Source organism: Drosophila rhopaloa, unplaced genomic scaffold (assembly GCF_018152115.1).
Source record: "Drosophila rhopaloa isolate 14029-0021.01 unplaced genomic scaffold, ASM1815211v1 contig_155, whole genome shotgun sequence".
NCBI lineage: Eukaryota > Metazoa > Arthropoda > Insecta > Diptera > Drosophilidae > Drosophila > Drosophila rhopaloa.
In genome coordinates, this window is record NW_025335034.1 from 1,446,186 (window position 1) to 1,460,031 (window position 13,846).

The 13,846-nt window shown below is 38.9% G+C and overlaps 5 protein-coding genes across 8 annotated transcripts; 2 read left to right on the plus strand and 3 right to left on the minus strand.

Annotated features, from left to right (window-relative positions):
* Positions 1-6: 6 nt before the first annotated feature.
* On the plus strand, positions 7-1,488 carry LOC108048701 (30S ribosomal protein S11). Its single transcript, XM_017129525.2, has 5 exons — positions 7-278; positions 339-469; positions 537-637; positions 1,166-1,231; positions 1,297-1,488. Exons 1-5 carry the CDS (start codon positions 82-84, stop codon positions 1,402-1,404), a joined length of 603 nt encoding a protein of 200 aa, XP_016985014.2. The 5' UTR covers positions 7-81; the 3' UTR covers positions 1,405-1,488.
* LOC108048697 (kelch-like ECH-associated protein 1B) lies at positions 1,400-8,083 on the minus strand. 4 transcript variants are annotated; one of them, XM_017129520.2, is made up of 6 exons: positions 8,006-8,083; positions 4,472-4,794; positions 4,140-4,397; positions 3,400-4,082; positions 2,904-3,109; positions 1,400-2,840 (listed from the first exon to the last, which is right to left on the minus strand). In XM_017129520.2, exons 2-6 carry the CDS (start codon positions 4,784-4,786, stop codon positions 2,068-2,070), a joined length of 2,235 nt encoding a protein of 744 aa, XP_016985009.1. In that variant the 5' UTR covers positions 4,787-4,794; positions 8,006-8,083; the 3' UTR covers positions 1,400-2,067. The 4 variants fall into 4 exon arrangements, with proteins under 4 accessions (XP_016985009.1, XP_016985010.1, XP_016985008.1 ...); XM_017129521.2 differs by lacking the exon at positions 8,006-8,083 and adding an exon at positions 7,760-7,844; XM_017129519.2 differs by lacking the exon at positions 8,006-8,083 and adding an exon at positions 5,870-6,205.
* Positions 8,084-8,497: 414 nt separating this feature from the next.
* LOC108048696 (lysophospholipase-like protein 1) lies at positions 8,498-9,550 on the plus strand. Its single transcript, XM_017129518.2, has 2 exons — positions 8,498-9,284; positions 9,343-9,550. Exon 1 carries the CDS (start codon positions 8,574-8,576, stop codon positions 9,279-9,281), a length of 708 nt encoding a protein of 235 aa, XP_016985007.1. The 5' UTR covers positions 8,498-8,573; the 3' UTR covers positions 9,282-9,284; positions 9,343-9,550.
* Positions 9,298-11,165, minus strand: LOC108048695 (probable histone-lysine N-methyltransferase set-23). The gene is made up of 2 exons (XM_017129517.2): positions 9,539-11,165; positions 9,298-9,480 (listed from the first exon to the last, which is right to left on the minus strand). Exons 1-2 carry the CDS (start codon positions 10,176-10,178, stop codon positions 9,326-9,328), a joined length of 795 nt encoding a protein of 264 aa, XP_016985006.1. The 5' UTR covers positions 10,179-11,165; the 3' UTR covers positions 9,298-9,325.
* Positions 11,166-11,260: 95 nt separating this feature from the next.
* LOC108045729 (protein midgut expression 1) lies at positions 11,261-13,413 on the minus strand. Its single transcript, XM_017125124.2, has 4 exons — positions 13,362-13,413; positions 13,220-13,304; positions 11,602-11,805; positions 11,261-11,540 (listed from the first exon to the last, which is right to left on the minus strand). The coding sequence occupies exons 2-3, from the start codon at positions 13,252-13,254 to the stop codon at positions 11,613-11,615; spliced, it is 228 nt and encodes a 75-aa protein (XP_016980613.1). The 5' UTR covers positions 13,255-13,304; positions 13,362-13,413; the 3' UTR covers positions 11,261-11,540; positions 11,602-11,612.
* Between the last annotated feature and the right edge of the window lie 433 nt (positions 13,414-13,846).

The window sequence follows — 13,846 nt, forward strand, 5'->3', positions numbered from 1 at the left end:
GTTAGACAACACTACTGGAGTTGCCAGACTGGCGTTGTGATGTAATTTGGTTTTTGTACACCGTTCGTCAATTAACTTAGAATGTCACTTAAAACTGCATTTTTAAGTGCTCTCAGGAGCTTCTCCCGGCCAGCTATTCTCCTCCAGACTTCAAAAATACATACGGGCGTCTGCTGGCGAAAGGCGGAGGATCGGAAGGAAATGCTGGCATCGCTGCCGGCCAAAGACGAAGGAACAGTGGGGGAAAAGACCGTGGACATAGACACACTTATCAACCGGTGGGAAATATTTAATATTTTCGCGTAGTAGACATTTATAAATTTCACTTTCCTTTACAGCAAGGCCAAGTTCTTTCCCGATGCCAGCACCGCTACCCAATTATTCAATGGAACTCCTTTTAACGAGCTGCCCATCTGCAACATTCGCGTGTCACCCAACAACACAATTATTTCCGTCACGGATCACAAAGGTTAGGCACCTGGAAGTTCATTCTTGGATTCTGAATATTTACTAACGCCATGACCTCCTATTTTCAGGAGTCCTTCGGCTGATACGATCCTGTGGAATTGAAGGATTCAAAAACACTCGGAAGGGAACAAACATTGCTGCTCAAGCTACTGCAGTGACCATTAGTGGCGTAAGTTGAAACTTTGATTTTACTAAATTAGAACAGTCAATATAATATGCCAAACAGGTCCTACATCCTGGATTTGAAATTCTCACATCTTAAGAAATAAATACGACAAATATTAACTATTTTTGACTGATTAAAGGTAATTTCGATAAAATTTTTTCTAGTTCTATCCAAAAGGTCTACATCTAACCTATTGGATAAAACTAGAATGATTATTATCGAAAGTACCACTAGTCAGTCAAAAATAGTTTATATTATTCGTATTTATTTCTTAAGATGAGAGAATTTCAAATACAGGATTTAGAACCTGTTTTTGAAAATAATATTAGACTCCATTAAATTAAAAAATTTACTTTTTGGTCTAATTATTGCTAAAATATCAAAAATAACGTAAAAACTCGATCTGTAAAAATCTGTAGCAAACTTAACTAAACAAATTAGACTATGAATGATAGATTTCAAACTAAGTTAGTATATATAATAAAAAAGTAAATAATATTAAGTCCGAGCCCTATTCTAACATAATTGCAGAAAGCCGTAGAACTGGGTTGGAAGACAGTGCGAGTCAAGGTCCGTGGTCTTGGCCCTGGAAGAATGGTACGTTCACACATTATTGTTCTTTGTATAAATTAAATTTAATTCAAATTTGTTGGTGTTTTCAGTCGGCTATCAAAGGACTGCAAATGGGTGGACTAAACATTGTTTCCATAACTGACAATACACCTGTTTCATTTAATCCCCCAAGACCCAGAAAACAGAGGAGTCTTTAATCTACAGCTTGTTAAGACATTTGTTTATTAACAAATTACATGAATAGTCGTTAAATTACAATAAAACAAATTTTTGAATTATAATAAACGACTTTTTCACGGTGAGTCAGTCTAATGGGCCTTAGTAGTTCAATTTTTTGTGCAAGAATAGTGATGTTTTTTATTTACCTTAATATACAATTGATAATTTTTTTCTAGACTATTTAATTATAATTTAATATTCCACATATCGTACCAGAAGTTCCAATTTAAATTACCTTTTTTGTTGAATTTTGTAAAGGTTTTTTTATTATTATTTTTCTTATACTTATTATGTTTCTTATAAATTATTATGGATGCACATAATTCCTTTGATAAACCTACTCTAAAAAGTACAATACGCAAGTTATAAGTATGGACCTACGAAATACATAAAATACGACACTTTTCTTCCACTAATCAACTATTAACCCTAATCACTCTTTTTAAAATGGGCTAACGAGCGCCAGTTAATGTTATGGATGCCATAAGAACTGTTTGACTAAATATCACCTAGCGAACACACTAGCATTATTTTTTATGGAATGATCCTTCTCAACATGGAATTCTAGGGGATGCGAACAAGTTTTGTACAATGAATGATGTTTTTGGTTGTGGCTAAACGTTAGGCTTAGATTCTTATTGTCATGTGGCTGCAGCGAGTTTTCGGAGTCGACCTTCGATGTGATTGTGGATAACTTTGGCTGCTGTACTTAGTATGCATGCCTTTCGCGCTTTATCGAATTTATGGATATTTAATGAGTTTCCCTCTTTCTCCGAGAAAGATAATGGTGGAGTTCTTCGCCATTTATCACTCATTTTGGACCAGGGGCAATTCGGATTGCTTAGCTCCTCTGATCTGATGGCGGGAATTTGAAAACTATGTCGTTCTGTTGAGGTTTCTGACTTCACGTCTACTTCGGAGTCACAATTGTTGCAGCCGCTCGTCCCGAATGAAGTGTGAAACTGCATATTAGGTGGGGTTCCGGGATAATGTGGACTTCCACTTCCGTAGGGATTTTGCGATGTATTACCTTCCCCCCCGCGGTCATTACTTCCATCTGGCTGCGGTGCCTCGCTCTCTTCGTAGTCCATTGAAGTAGTGGAACAAGCTGGCTGATAAATAACAGCCGACGCATGACCAGATCGTCCCGATTTTAGTGGCGTTCCTTTCGTCCAGGTGTTCGTTCGCGGATCGTAGACCTCAACGATGGACAGAAAATTATTGCCGTCGAATCCGCCAATTGCGTACAGCTTTCCGTCCAGCGGAGTCAGCGAGAGAGCACTGCGTGCGATTTGGATTGGCGCCACCATGTCCCAGGTATCGTTGTCGGTATCATAGCGCTCCACGGTGGCCAGTTGTCGAGTTCCATCAAAACCGCCAACCACGTAGATGTACTGATTAATTGCAGCCACACCTGATTGTAATTAAATCGGAATATAGTTGGAGTGGAGATAACAAGAGGGTATGTCATGCTTACCAGCTCCACTGCGACCTGTTTGCAAAGGTGGCAGGAAACTCCACTCATTGTTTTCCGGATGATAGCACTCCACGCTGCCCAAACGCTCATTTCCATCGAAACCTCCAATCGCATAAAGCAGGCGATTCACCACTACCACCCCGACACCCAAGCGTTTGGCGTGCATCGGCTGTACGAGAGTCCAGCGATCTCGTTCCGGGTCGTAGCTGTAAGCGATTGTAACATGTACATAATTAAATTAAAATGTAATAATTTCCAGAAGAAGTATTTTGGTTGTTTGTTTAAATAGTCAGACGAGCTAATTTTTAATTATAACTTGTTTTAATAATTTCCAGAAGAAGTATTTTGATGGTTTGTTTAAATAGTCTGACGAGCTAATTTTTAATTATAACTTGTTTTAAAACCATAAGATATTATAGTTATACAACACATAGCATTAAAGAATATTAAAAAATCGATTAAAAGAAACATTACTTTATTAATGGTCAATACTCACTATTCCACAGTGCTGTGGTACTCCATGCCAGCGGATCCACCCACGGCGTACATTAGCTCGTCCATAACGGCCACGCCCACTCGATGGCGTGGCACGGACATCGGGGAACAGGGTCGCCACGTCTCACTGACGGCACTATAACGATCAACCCAATCCGAGTCGTAGGAGGAGCCAATGTTGTTATTTCTGCCACCAACCGCGTAGAATTTTCCCTTGAGGAAGGCGGCACCAAGTCCGGACCTGGGAATGCGCAGATTTGGCAGTGTCGTCCACGTCATATCGTCCACATTGTAGGCCTCCAAAATGTCCAGTGAATGCCGGAAAAAGCCGCCAGCCACAAAAATCATGCGCGTTGTGTTCGGTGTCCGTTCCTTTACACCTGGACACTTGTGCAGCGTTAAGTCCTTAAAGATCTTGGCCAAATACTCCCGACAGGCGGGCACCTTTCGCAGTACGTCGCAGTTTTTCATCTGCTCCTTGAGGAAGTTTGGCGTAAGGAACTGGCAACGCACGGCGCCCAGTATGTGTTCCATTTTACAGTGCCGATTGTCCTCGTCGTATTTAACCCACTTAAGGACAGCATTATAGACCTCTCGCTCCTCCTGCACATTCAGTTCGTCTCTTCGGATCAGGGCTATCAACTGATAAGCCGAAAGCTGGAGGAACTCCTCCTCTTGGCACACCTAAGGAAACCCAACAATTGTAGTTTTCTAAAAACACTCAGAAGAATATAAGCAAACCTGTGTAAAATTCCGCTCAATAAAAACATTCGCCTTCTTTTGCAGCTCCACACATCCGTGCTGCTCGGCAAAGTTGGCGATGCCAATGGCATTCGTAGGGTCCAACTGGCGCTCCAGAAAGGCACAGCAGGCATCGATAACGTTTGGCACTTGGAACATAGTGGCCGCGGGCAGTAGTTGGCACACCGTTACTTCAGTCACACGTATCTGGCCGGTGTACATAAAGTACAGGATGCGGGACATAGCCGTGGGACACACCTGAAAGAGCGAAACGGACGAACTGTTCATCCATTAAACCAACCAATTGAGGGCCGCGCTTAAGCTTAACTTACCCCCTGGAGCTGGACACGCGACATCTCCGACTCCTTAAGTCCTCCCGTGAACATGGCCTTGAAGTAGGGTGATGCGGCGGACAGCACCACCTTGTGGGCAGGGAAAAGCTCCTTCTTCACCTCGAGGACAACGTCCGTCAGCATGCCGTGCGACCGCATCATGAACATCATTTTGAGGGCTTCCTTGGGGTAGTTGGACATGCAGAAGGTCATGTCGTCGTCCGTAGCATCGTGGTCATCTAACGTCGAGTGCACCGATCCGAACCGACCGCAGCATGTCGACGAGATGGAACAACTTTCCGTAGTGCTGTTCATCTCAGCCTCTGAAAATCCAAAAAAAAAATAACAATTATATTAATAATTATAATACTGTAAATAAACTAATGAGACAACTGTAATTGTTAAATGAGAAATTTTTAGTCCTAGAAAAGGTAGTTCATGTATAATAGGATATAGTTATATAGGATTGTGCTACTTCTATGCTACGCTCTAATACGTACAACCATGTATTGAATAAATTACTGTTTTCTTATTTTTAGTAATTAACACACACTTTACAGCTTAGCCCTATAACCCTTGTACCCATCCGTCGCAAATAGATCGCCAATCAGCTAAGGCTATATATTCTATTATGTTATCTAATCTGGTATGAATTGGCAAAAAAAAGTACAAGATGGCACCTTTGAAGAAATCCTCAAAGTCTGAAATGACGTATTATTTTATGCATATCTAAGATAGCTAAATGCTGAGATACGCCAAGCCTTTTATAAGTTCTAGAAGTTTAGGGCATTATTAAACTTAGTTTTAAAAAATTGTATCTTCAGATGTTATTAAATGTTGATAATAAAAGATTTATTATTTCTAAAAAAAAAGACCCGATAAGATTAAAGTAAATGTGCTATTTTCTATTGAGAAACTTAGCAAACCAACACTTTATTTACTGTTTCGAGTACACTCTTTCGAGCGGGGACTATAAAGTATTAAATAGCAACCGGATTTTGTATTGTCACCACAAACCAGTTTCTTCGTACTGATATCTTTTACGGTAATATTCAAAACGACATTCAAGTGTCTCTTGATATTCAAATTCACACACGCTCAAATCGGGCAACGCAAATGGAACTAATGCTGCTTTACTCCGTTATTGCAACATCACACGTCCGATATGGGGTGATTTCACTGTAAAGCAATCTATAAACGTTTCAAACATTTTCGCCAATCATTGTGGGCTGTTTTAGAGTGTGGGACCCGCCAGAGAACTTGATTCACAATGTTGCGCAGTCATGATCAGTGGTTTTTTCCTAAAAGTTCGAGTAACAAAATTATCTTGCAAACTGGTTGCGAATTGAACTGTAGACCCATCGTAAAATCCAAAACAAAGTAAAAACGAAGACGAACCTTCTGGTAGGCGGGCGTAAGTTTTGTGGGTGTCGGAGATGTGACTCTCATACTGCATTGGGGATTGCATTTGGGTTTGCATTTTGGCACAGATCAGGATCGTTTGGGAGATCCTTTAAGGTTTTTCACTTCACTTCAAGATATTGTATTTTTAATCAGGGGTATGTTAAACGCGTTTTATGGGCACACACTCCACTCGAGTCAGTGCGGATTCGCGAACAAAGACTGTGTGAAAATGAAAGCGCACGATCATCTGCTGCTCCGTAAATCCGCTCCGGCGATCATGCGTGCGCCGTGGAGAGAGCCCGTCAACTGACTGCCGGGCGGTGGTTCGCCATGGTGAATCGGGGCCCCAGAGACTTATCTCTCGGATGGAGGGGAGCGTTACAAAGAGCGCTATCATGCTTACATGTGACTCGGTTCTTTCCGACCCTTGTTTACAGGTGAATACTCCTTGTTATGGCGATAAAAACTATACCATGAATGAATGTGCGGCTTACGAGCGGTTTTGGTTCGTAACGATGATGTTCACAAATCTGTACTTTTGGTGAACAGTCGTCCGTCGTAATTTAAGGCAAAAAATGTCTAGCCTGCAAAGCAGGTTTTTAGGGGAACAAACGATCTATGCGCTTAGCTAATTAATTTTTAGGGTAGATGTGAGTCTACACAGCATATTTTAAAAACATTACGCGCGTCATTCAAAGATTTATGAATTTGTTTCGTAAAAATTATAGCTGAAAACTGTTCAAAGTCCGTACAACATCAATTACTCAATGCAATCAGAAAAACACATATTGCATCAAATCGGCATAATCTCATAATTCTAAAAAATACTTTAGAAGGAAGAGGTATTAATTATTTATCTAACGCTCTTTATGCTATTATTACGTTCTGATTTGATCATAATGGTAAATTATTTATGAAAGGATTTTCATAAATGTACTTTTAGAGATGAATAACCTTCAAATTTGAATGTATTTAATATCTGATTAATTGTTGTTACCAAGCTATCGAATCATGGCAATACATTTTAAAGTATCATGTCATGACGGTAATTTATATTTTTTTGTTCCAAAAATTGGCAAAAACTAGGTAAATATCGATTTTTAGTTGGGAAAAAAGTAGTTATATTCGGCGACTTTAAAATACCCTTCCCTACCCACGTAATTCTTTTAGCGATTAAACAATCTCCAAATTGCGGGGAAGCAACAAAACTAGTGAAATACAAAGGAATCTTAGTAAGGATATCAAGTCAAAAAACATTTACAACTCCTATAAAACAAATATCAATATATTCATTGCAAAATCATATTTATATTTGAGCGTTTTTATCTGAATCATCCAGGTAAACTATTTAGCCGACAAAGTGGCTTCCCCAAGAAATCTACTTTTTGTAATACACAAAATTACACGCAGTTAAGAACTGAATCTAAACTTTGATTATCAAAAGTGCGGTTTTAAAATGTTCGCGTAAAATGACGCTGGGATTGTTGGTAAGTGAATATGATAAACGAAAAAACTAGGCAATATACTGCCGAATCATGGTGAGAAGGCAAAACCTAATACACGTTCACACATCCGAACGGATTTGTGTAGGTGAAAACAAATAGCGTAATCAGCACGGCTGGTGAGAGTGTTTGTGTGGAGGTACCGTTGAACTTTGCTTCCACATAAACAAATATTACTCACTTACATTCCACTCCCTGTTCCCTTACCACGCACTCTATTTACTATTTTCCACACATACATACATACGCACAAACACTCGCACTGCCATGTGCCAAACAGCTGATGGAGACCATGGAAATAGAACGAATGGAAGGCCATTAATTGTGATTAAAAAGTCAACTTTGCTGTAAGAGATTACTGCAATGCCGGGCAAACATTTACACTGCATCACCAGGAAACTCGAGATCTTCGCGTTCGTAGAGGCGGTATATAACCACGTATGTATATAAGCTGGGAAAGTACACCGTAAATTTCTCCCTTTGTCTCATTGAAGTTTTCACCCGAAGATAAATTTACTGCCGTGGGTAATTAAAAGGCGTGCGTAGACTAACAAAATTATGCTTATGTTAGGCACACGATCTTAAATATTTGGTTTATCGTTTTTATCGTTTATTTACGGCTACTCACAACTTAATTTATTTATTTTGCCACTTCACTTGCCACTCCGATTTTTCTCCTCTTCCTCTTTGAGGTAAACAGATGAGTGTTGGAAAACGCTGGCCTGTTTACATGTGTGATAAAGAATTGCCAGATGGGCGAAAAATGCTTAAGTTGAAAGTTTGAGAACTTAGTTTAAATAATTGATGAATAATTGATAAATAAATGGAATTAACAAATTGTTTTGATTTTCTTATTAAATTTATAGTTTATGGAACATATTTCGAAGAGTCTATACAAAGTAACTATGTAACGGTCTTACTGCTCAGTCAGCTGTGTTTGTTTACAAGCAGAAGGTAAGTTAAACATAAAAAAAAATTTGAAAAAATATTTGAATAAATAAAATTCTACAAAATACTTAACTAAGGGCATTTATTGACCTCTAAGAAGAAAACAAGACAGAAAGAGAATTCAAAATTGTTGGCGACAGCTGTTCTTACACATGTTTTATGCTTTCACTTGCTTAGCTGGTCACACTGATACTGCTGCCCTTTGATTTTTTTTTGTCGTGGAATACTCATCCAAAGGTTAACTAAAGATGCAGCCGGCTTTGAAGACTGTCAACGCCACGGGAAAACACACCGCCTCCGTGATCTTTTTCCACGGATCCGGCGACACCGGTCCCAATGTACTGGAGTGGGTGCGCTTCCTGCTCGGTCGCAACTTAGAGTACCCGCACATAAAGATCCTCTATCCGACGGCTCCCCTGCAGAAGTACACCCCGATAGACGGGGAGCTGTCCAACGTTTGGTTTGACCGCAGGTCCGTGAACATTGCCGCCTCGGAGAGCAAGAAAAGCTTGTCACAGTGCTACGATGCGGTCAACCAGCTAATTGACGATGAGGTGTCCAGTGGAATCCCGCTGAACAGGATCATCGTGGGCGGGTTCTCCATGGGCGGAGCCGTCGCCCTGCACACGGCCTACCATTTGAGGCCCAGCTTAGCAGGTGTATTCGCGCACTCCTCGTTCCTGAATCGCGGTTCTGTTGTCTACGATTCTCTGGAGAGTGGTAAAGCTGGTGCCCTTCCAGAGCTGCGAATGTTCCACGGAGAACGGGATACTCTAGTGCCAAAAGACTGGGGCGTGGAAACCTTCGAAAACCTCAAAAAACTAGGCGTCAAGGGAACATTCCACCCACTAAGAAACACCCTGCACGAACTGAAAACCGCCTCCCTCAAGGATCTTGAGCAATGGATACAGGAAAAACTGCCACCGCTGGAAAACCCAGTGCAAAATAAACTCTGAGTGGCAAGTACTTAGATTAACTTATTCAACATTCGTAAATTTATTTATTGCCCAATTTCAGTGTTTGGCATAAAACCAGTGCAAGTTGGAGCAGCGCAGAGGCAAGTCTTTCCGTCATTTACCCTTTTGTACTGCCCCTCTCCGCCGTAATGAAAGCACAACTCTTCCCTGGCCGGAATATCTCGTGCTGCAAATATGCCTAGGTACATAGATACATCAATTCCAGGAATCGGAGTGCAACCAGCAATAAAACTCACCTATTTTCGGTATGGGACAGTCTATTCGTACAGCTGCTATGTGACAGTTGGGCTCGCAGCTGTGGTTTATGTAGCGTCCAATGTTCCCACGCGTAGACGGATCCACGATGGTCACCTGTTGCTTCTTTTCGCTGGTATATTCATTTAAAACTAAGACATAGTTCATGGAGCCTAGTTCTTCATTTATTATCAAGCGTCTTTTGGCTTCATGTGAGGTCAAAAGTTCTCCAGCATATTCACAGATAAAGGCGCCGCGTGGAATGTTTTCGCTAGTGCGGACTCCTTTGGATCCGTAAACTGGAGAATCGAATATCTCCAGATTTTTCCTTGGCCCATTCTGCACAAGGCGATTGGAGCATGTGTTTTTACTGCACTTGCATAAGTTGTGGCACTCGATGACGGGGTTTGATGATTTCTTAAGAAGTAATTCCCTGCCATCCGTTGAGTATTCGTAATGACCACCATGTGGACAGATTTCGCTTTTTTGGCAATCTCCATTGCAGAGGCATTGGTTTAGAAGCACAGAATTGTAGTCATCTGCCAAATGATTGAATTCTAAACTTTTATCGTTGCACATCAAAACAGATTCCAATATATATTCTAGACTATCTGGGTGCTCGTAGTCGTCATTAAAAGCCATCTCAAATCCATCTATTTAAAGGATTGTTTACATTTTATTCGGGGGAGTTTTACTGGATATTTTTCTCTATTCCTAACTTGTAAGATTTTAAAGCTTTTTATAAATCCGTCATATTGTTTTAAATGCAGTCGGTCACACTCGTAATTTAAAAATGTATGTCGATTCAAAAAGCAAACATTTTCTAAAAAAAAAATGTGTTTAATTGTTTGGTATCCTATATCCTTAGTATTTGACCGTTTTTTATTGCGCGTTGCCAGACTTTCAGACAAAGGGTTCCGTCCTTTTTGATGAGCTGCCATTTCCCCTGCATGGTGAGTTTCCACAGCTGCATCATGTTGGATTTCCCACTCCCCCGCCATGTTGGGTTTCCATTTCGGAGCGATGAAGGGGCTGATTTGGATCCAATCGAAGTTGTCGAACGATTGGCAGCACGTCTGTACTTTATGGGAGCCTGGTAGAAGTTCATCGAGTCGATGGCTTCAAAATGGTTCTGAATATATCGATTTTATTGGACATTGCCCGGTGGGCGGTGGGACAATTTTTGGATTGCAGGGCCTCGCGTATAAGCGTCTCAGACAGTCAACAAATTTATTCATTCGGCATCGTCCCCTTTGAGAATCTCCATGATTACAGATTACATTACATTACATACACATAGTAATTTTTGTGTAGGCTTCCGGTTGGTTTTAAACACAATTTCCGCTTTTTATCAGTACTCTTTCGAAATAGAAAACTGATTAAATCAGATGTTGTTTTGCTGTAAACTATACTCTTTCACTGCTTTACTGAGATTATAAATATATTGTTATTATTGTTTGCTCATGGTTTTCTTGAATTAAAATTAAAAAGTAGCGTGTTTTCTATTGTTATGTTGGGTTTCCCATTTCTATATTTTAGATGAATTTTTAAATCGGTATAAATAATAGCTAGGAAGATTGTTCAAATTTTGTCAAGTCAACTGACTATATTCTTTAGGGTGTGCAAAAACTATTAAAATTTGGTGGTGAAATATAAATTTTTCCTTTATTTTTTATTCCGTTACTTGAATATTCTCAATAAAATCTAGAAAGTAGAAACATTTATTTTCCAATGTAATTTGTTTGTCTTTTTATTTTAAAACATTTTAAGAAAGTATTTTCCCTTGTATTTAATAAGTATCAATAAAGATTTATAAAACTTTCTGTAAGGGGGAGATTCACAATAATGTTTGGAGTGTGTTTATTATATTTATTTGTACTGTTACTGAAAAAGTTTAACAATTATCCTCCTCTAAAGGCTCCGGCGGTGTTTGTTTGTGTAAATTGGTGGCAATTAATCTGAATCAATGGAAATTTGCAAGCATGGAACATTTTTGTGCGTTATCTGAAAGTAAACATTTTTGAAATTTCGGGTAGAGTATTATGCTAATTTATTAGTTACTCACCATTCTTAGTTTTATTTGCTTAGTGCGTCCTTGATTTTATCAAATCCTGACTGGATGTTATCAGTCACCTTATTAGTGAGTTTAGTAACATCATCCTCCTTTTCGTAGTAGTAAATAAAGTAGACGGCCAATCCAACCACAATGATAACCACCAAAAATGTACTGATGATTGAAATGAGCACACTTAGCGCACAGTTAAAGCAGCTAAAAAGATAAGGATTCAAAAATATGAAAACATTTTCGACAACTCCATCGAATGATGATTCACTAAAAGGGCGAAGTGAGATCACTATCAGCACAAAGTAATCTTAAATCGTGAAACATGTGTGGTTTTCTTTTTGTCTGAAGTGTTCACATTATATTTATATATATAATGTATGTTATTTTGCAGTAAATATTAAAAGCATTATAAAATGTATTTTTAAGTGGTCTTTGCATTTACAATTAGTCTCATTATACTTAATAGTTCAAAAGACCCGAACTTGAAATGATGCAATCCTTCTGAATTAATTACGCATGAAAAGTTGTGTCTAATAAAAATGCACCCCAAATAGCATTCGTAGATTAAATTTCCACCCCAGTAGCGAGGCACAACTACGTTTTGAGGGCCAAGAGCTGGCATTCCTACGGAAATGCGAAACCGGCGACGCGCTGCCGGTTGTTGGCCAAAACCACTGGGGCGGGGAGATTCCTGGGGGTAGATATGTATTAAAGGAATAATTCCGTCGCGCCTCGACGGAGCCAGGACTTTCTGGAGCCAGATGGTACATAAAGAAACTAATGCGACGCACAGTGAGACAGTAGTTTGGAATTCTCGACACTACCATGTTTTTGTTTGTATCTAATAAATACGCAAACACTGGGTTTTTCAATTGGCCAGTGTGCGCGAATATGACTACACATATACGCATCATACACATAAATGAGTGCCTTAGGGAAGCGTGAGCTGGAATAATAATAAGTAGTCTTCTGTGAATACCATGTTGCATGTCATGTACGTATATTTTTCCCAGCAACTATGCGTATGATACCATAGACAATTAAGTAATTTATTCTGCAGCTGTATGTATGCGATGATACACCATCGAAAGTGGAAATACTTTAGGTAGAATGGATCTGAGTTCGGATTCTCGTGCGGTTTGTTTACCTGCTCTCATTGTTTTCATTTGTGAAATGGAAACCTGTATAAGGGCAATCCGATATGTATAAGAGTTTCAAGTGAGAATTTGCACAGGGGATTTCCAGTTTTCTCTGAATTCTGTTTCCGCCTTAAAATTACATTGTTCTCTCAACGCGGGTTCATTTATATACTAATGGTAAAAGTAATGTAAACAGCTTCTTTTTTTGTGTGCAGATCTGTTAATAGGAGTCGAACAGTTATGTATGTAAATAGGAGGAAACTTAAATTATCAGGTGGTTGCACACTTTCTTATCTTATTTGCTGTCTTACTCACGAGTCCCGATCTATTTATAATTCTTGAGCCATTTCCGACCGTTTTAATAATGTTACTCTACATACACATACATATATGATTCTGTATATTCTTGAATATCTCTCCTATCTGCAGATTTCAAGCGGCCAGAGTTTTCTGACCCTAATCTAATTAATAGATCTTACCAGCAGGCTACGTTTTCGGTTAGGCACTTGCACATGTTGTTTGTTTTTCTTCTTATGCCTCAGTAAAATGAATACTTTCGAGTATCTGCAATTAAATAAAAAGTATTAAGAATTTTACACTGAGGAGGGATTAACAACTCACAGTCAACCGCTTTTGTCGACAAAGTTTGTTTTACTAAACCCAAAGAGAATGAGTTTATTTGGCGTCAGTTCGGTTTGAGAACTTCTCTGCCATACATGTTCGACGTCGCACAGTAGCACAACTTCGAGATGTTCGTAGAAAAATATGATTAATCCTTAGTAATACTACTTTTCTTACTATTCATGATTGGTAATTAATTTAATTTAAATAATTACTTGTTTTGAGATTAAAGTAGGAAATATTTTCAAAATGTTTCGTTATTTCTTAGATTTTGTTAAAACATTTAATTATTTTTGGTTGTCTAATATATAATTTTTATATTCAAAAAACAAAACAAAAAATTTGTATTTATTAGTAAGAGTTCGAAAAGGAATGAATAAATGAATAATATATCAAAAGATCTATATTTAATGCTATTAAAAGTTTAAAATTAAGCTGAATTACCTTTTGTTTTTGGTTCTTTGCACTTTATGACGTATAACGTG

What these genes read in the sequence shown, in the direction of transcription:
- LOC108048701 (XM_017129525.2), top strand. Translation starts at nt 82, where the DNA reads ATGTCACTTAAAACTGCATTTTTAAGTGCTCTCAGGAGCTTCTCCCGG. An exon ending in TTCCGTCACGGATCACAAAG is followed by an intron (nt 470 to 536) that starts GTTAGGCACCTG and finishes TCCTATTTTCAG; the next exon opens with GAGTCCTTCGGCTGATACGA. An exon ending in CTGCAGTGACCATTAGTGGC is followed by an intron (nt 638 to 1,165) that starts GTAAGTTGAAAC and finishes ACATAATTGCAG; the next exon opens with AAAGCCGTAGAACTGGGTTG.
- LOC108048697 (XM_017129519.2), bottom strand. Translation starts at nt 5,951, where the DNA reads ATGCAAACCCAAATGCAATCCCCAATGCAGTATGAGAGTCACATCTCC. An exon ending in TTGAGCGGAATTTTACACAG is followed by an intron (nt 4,083 to 4,139) that starts GTTTGCTTATAT and finishes GGGTTTCCTTAG; the next exon opens with GTGTGCCAAGAGGAGGAGTT. An exon ending in TACCACAGCACTGTGGAATA is followed by an intron (nt 3,110 to 3,399) that starts GTGAGTATTGAC and finishes AATCGCTTACAG; the next exon opens with CTACGACCCGGAACGAGATC.
- LOC108048696 (XM_017129518.2), top strand. Translation starts at nt 8,574, where the DNA reads ATGCAGCCGGCTTTGAAGACTGTCAACGCCACGGGAAAACACACCGCC.
- LOC108048695 (XM_017129517.2), bottom strand. Translation starts at nt 10,178, where the DNA reads ATGGCTTTTAATGACGACTACGAGCACCCAGATAGTCTAGAATATATA. An exon ending in CTGTCCCATACCGAAAATAG is followed by an intron (nt 9,481 to 9,538) that starts GTGAGTTTTATT and finishes CTATGTACCTAG; the next exon opens with GCATATTTGCAGCACGAGAT.
- LOC108045729 (XM_017125124.2), bottom strand. Translation starts at nt 13,254, where the DNA reads ATGTGCAAGTGCCTAACCGAAAACGTAGCCTGCTG. An exon ending in ACCGAAAACGTAGCCTGCTG is followed by an intron (nt 11,806 to 13,219) that starts GTAAGATCTATT and finishes TTATCTTTTTAG; the next exon opens with CTGCTTTAACTGTGCGCTAA.